The sequence below is a fragment of the Nicotiana attenuata genome, unplaced genomic scaffold (assembly GCF_001879085.1).
Source record: "Nicotiana attenuata strain UT unplaced genomic scaffold, NIATTr2, whole genome shotgun sequence".
In the NCBI taxonomy this organism is placed as follows: domain Eukaryota; kingdom Viridiplantae; phylum Streptophyta; class Magnoliopsida; order Solanales; family Solanaceae; genus Nicotiana; species Nicotiana attenuata.
In genome coordinates, this window is record NW_017670839.1 from 193,595 (window position 1) to 197,800 (window position 4,206).

Consider the following 4,206-nt stretch of genomic DNA (forward strand, 5'->3'; position numbering starts at 1 on the left):
GGTGACAGCTCCGTTCAACGGCGTCGGATACCGATCTTGGAGAAGGAGCGTCCTCAGAGCTTTTTTCAATCAAAAATAAAGTAGGATTCATCACTGGTGAGTACAAGCGACCAGATCTAGATTCTCCACAATTTTGTCAGTGGGAAAGGTGCGACGATATGGTAACCTCATAGATCCTGGATTCTCTGTGCAAGGAAATTGCTGATAGTGTCGAGTACGCTAACAATGCTTTTGAACTTTGGAGGGAATTGGAAGATAGGTACGACCAGACTAATGGCACTAAGTTGTATCAAATCCAAAAGGAAATCAACGATTTAGCTCAGGGAGTCCTCAATGTTACCGGATATTACACGAAAATTAAGAAGCTCTGGGAGGAATTAAGCATGATAAATGCTAAGTCATAATGTAGTTGTTAGTGCACTTGTGGGGATAAGGAGAATATGCACAAGGCTGAACAAGATAGAAGACTTATTCAGTTCCTCATGGGATTAAACGAAGTGTATACCACAGTGCGAGGTAGTATACTCATGATGAATCCACTGCCTTCCATGGCACATGCCTTCTCTTTGCTCATTCAGGAAGAAAAGCAACGAGAAGTGAAGCCACATAATCAACTCATGCTCGATTCTGCTTCTTTGAATGTTAATGTACCTTCGTACAATAATTTCAACAACAGAGCACCTATGAATAACAACTTCAGAACCAATTATTCCCCAAACAATCATCCTTCCACAAGTGCCAGACTACGTCATTTCTGTGATCACTGCAAACGTATTGGCCACACCAAAGACAAGTGCTTCAAGCTCCATGGCTATCCACAAGATTTTAATCAGAATCCTAAGTATAATAAAGGCAAAAGGACCACTGCTAATGTACACACTACTCCAATCGATACATTCTGCATGAAAGGTGAAGAAACACAAACTCAAGGTAGCAACTCCAATGTGAGTCTCACCAGAGAGCAGTATGATCGGTTGGTGACTTTGCTTCAACACTTTCAGACCAGCACTGGAGGTGATAACTCAGACAACAATGTTACTGGTGGAGCTGTGAACTTTGCAGGTATTTTTGCTTGTTCAGCTTTTGTTCTCTCTGTTGATTTTGGCCTGCTCTCATGTAAATGCTTTAAATCAAGGGCTGACATTTGGATCCTAGACTCTGGGCCTCTAACCATATGACCTTTAACAAATCCTTACTTACTCACATTAATACCTTAGTGTATCCTATGTTAATTACACTACCAAATGGCTATAGAGTCAAAGTTATAGAAATTGGAACTGTTACATTAGCACCAAATATATTGTTCTGCATAGAGTCCTCTATGTTCCATCCTTCAAATACAATCTTATATCAATTCACTCTTTAGCTTCTCATCTTAAAGGTTTGGTTGATTTCTCTGACTTTCTTTGTCTACTGCAGGCCCCTTCAATGAAGAGGCCTCTGGAGATTGGTAAGGTCAAGGATGGCTTGTACCTCCTGTGTTTGAGTTGTCTAAAGAATTCATGCTCTACTTCACATGTCTCTTTACCTGTTTCTTGTTCTGTTTTGTCTAAACCTTCTGATGTATATAGTTTGCACTGTCAACATCCTGAATCATCTGTAGATGTTCCCATTTTCCATTCACAATTAGTTGTAAATAACTCCATCAGTAATAAAACTCAATGCATTTCCTCACATTCTCTCTTGTCTGATAAGAATCAAGATGACTTGCTGTGGCATTACAGATTTATCCTCCATCCCTATTCAGTTCTCAACTAAACAGCCTTTCCTCTGCTCCATTTGTCCTATGGCTAGACAACCTAGACTTGCTTTTCCTCACAAGACTAGTACTATCACTTCCATTTTTGAGCTTCTTCATGTAGACCTCTGGGGACCCTACCACATTGCTACTCGTGATAACTACAAATATTTCTTCACCTTGTGGATGATCATAGCAGGGCCACTTGGACCCACCTCTTAAGTAGTAAAAGCAATGTCTTACAAGTCATCAAGAGCTTCATATCCTTAGTTGAAACTCATTTTAAATCCAGTGTCAAGTGTCTCAGATCAGATAATGGTTCAGAATTTATCAATATGGAAACCTTATCATGTTTTCAGTCCAAGGGGATAGTTCATAAAAAAACATGCCCCTACACTCCTCAACAAAATGGAGTTGTAGAAAGGAAGCATAAATACCTCTTGGAGACTACCAGGACACTCTTTTTCCAGTCCAAATTGCCCTTGCAATATTGGGGTGAATGTCTATTGGCTGCAACCCATATTATAAATAGACTTCCCACTACTTATCTAAAAAATAAATTCCCAATTGAGATCCTCTATAACAAAGCACCAACCTATTCCCACTTGAGAAGTTTTGGATGCTTGTGGTTTCCTACTATACCCAAAGTTCATAGAGATAAGTTTGAGCCTAGGACAACTCCTCATGTCTTTGTGGGGTACCCCTATGAGACTAAAGGGTACAAAGTTCTGAATCTGGCCACCAGAAAAATTCATGTGTCTAGAGATGTGATTTTCCATGAACACATCTTCCCTTTTGCTATTCTACCTGATTAATCCTCCTCTTTTCCTTTGGTGCTTAATTCTGTCCTTCCTACAGTAGATATGTCACCTCCTGAAGTGCATTCAACTGATTGTGTGTCTAGACCACAATCAGATTCAGCTGACACCTCCCATATAGCCTCACCTGCAGCTACTCCAATAGTATCACCCCCAAGTCACTCTTCATCCTTGCAATCCCCTGTAATTCATTCAACAACTCAAATTCAGAATAATCATGGCCTTAGAAGGTCTACTAGGGAACATCTTTTACCTACATATTTAGAAGACTATGTGTGTCCTTTGCCTAACCTATATCCTACTGTTCACCCTCCATCTACTTCATCTTCTTCTGCCACCACATCTAACTCAGATTCTCCTTTTTCTCTCAATGCCCTTTTCTCCAAAGATCATCATGTCCCTTTCACCTCATTAGCCCCTGATAGTCAGCAGCTTGTGCAAAGTGTTTGCCATGATAGTGAGCCAGGATCTTATGAGGAAGCAGCCTTGAATCCTGCTTGGCAAACAGCTATGTCACAAGAGTTTGAGGCTCTCCATGCCAATCACACTTGGGACCTAGTTCCCTTACCTACAGGGAAGAAACCAATAGGTTGTCGATGGGTGTATAAGATCAAACACAAAGCTGATGGAAGTGTTGTGTCACGACCCGGATTTTCCACCCTCGGGAGTCGTGATGGCGCCTACTAATAGGAGCTAGGCAAGCCAACTTAATTTACTTCTTTTAGCAATTATCGTTCATTTATTGAAAACAAAGCATAATATGATAAAGCGGAAGTCTCAAATATAATTAACTGAAGGAAATGCGGAAGTTTAACAAAACCCGCTACCCAAGACTGGTGTCACAATACTCACGAACGTCTAAAGAATACTAAATACAAGGTTTGAATGAAACATAACACTGTTTGCCTCGGTACAAATGATAACAAACTGAATAAGATAGAAAGGGACTCCGGGCCTGCGAACGTCAGCAAGGCTACCTCGAATGTCCCTGGACTGAAAGCTCGCTCCCAGAATGCTACTGCTACTCAAATGCTGCTCCAACACCTGGATCTGTGCAAAGAGATGCACAGAGTGTAGCATCAGCACAACCAACCCCATGTGCTGGTAAGTGCCTGGCCTAACCCCGGCGAAGTAGTGACGAGGCTAGACGAAAGTACCAGATGAACCTGTGCAGATATATATACAAGTACAACAAAAAAAAATAGCGGAAAGTAAACAATTAAAACTGGGAGGGGAACATGCTTATGGGGTAGCAGATAAAACGGAATATCAGGAATAACAAAGAAACTACATCTGATTTCTTCTAACACAGAATAAGGGAAAACAAACCACTTTCACTTGCTTCAATTTCCTCTCGTTGCAGGCGTACAACTCGATCCCATTTCTCATAATATCACGTGGTAGGCGTACCACTCGATCCCATTTCATAATATCACGTGGTAGGCGTACCACTCGCTCCCATTTCATAGTATCACGTGGTAGGCGTACCACTCGCTCCCATTTCATAGTATCACGTGGTAGGCGTACCGCTCGCTCCCATTTCATAGTATCACGTGGTAGGCGTACCACTCGCTCCCATTTCATAGTATCACGTGGTAGGCGTACCACTCGCTCCCATTTCATAGTATCACGTGGTAGGCGTACCACTCG

At 41.6% G+C, this 4,206-nt stretch overlaps 1 protein-coding gene across 1 annotated transcript; it reads left to right on the top strand.

Annotated features, from left to right (window-relative positions):
- The first annotated feature begins 440 nt into the window (after positions 1-440).
- LOC109243798 lies at positions 441-1,960 on the top strand. The gene is made up of 4 exons (XM_019410790.1): positions 441-1,116; positions 1,420-1,450; positions 1,572-1,648; positions 1,725-1,960. Exons 1-4 carry the CDS (start codon positions 441-443, stop codon positions 1,958-1,960), a joined length of 1,020 nt encoding a protein of 339 aa, XP_019266335.1.
- Positions 1,961-4,206: the final 2,246 nt, after the last annotated feature.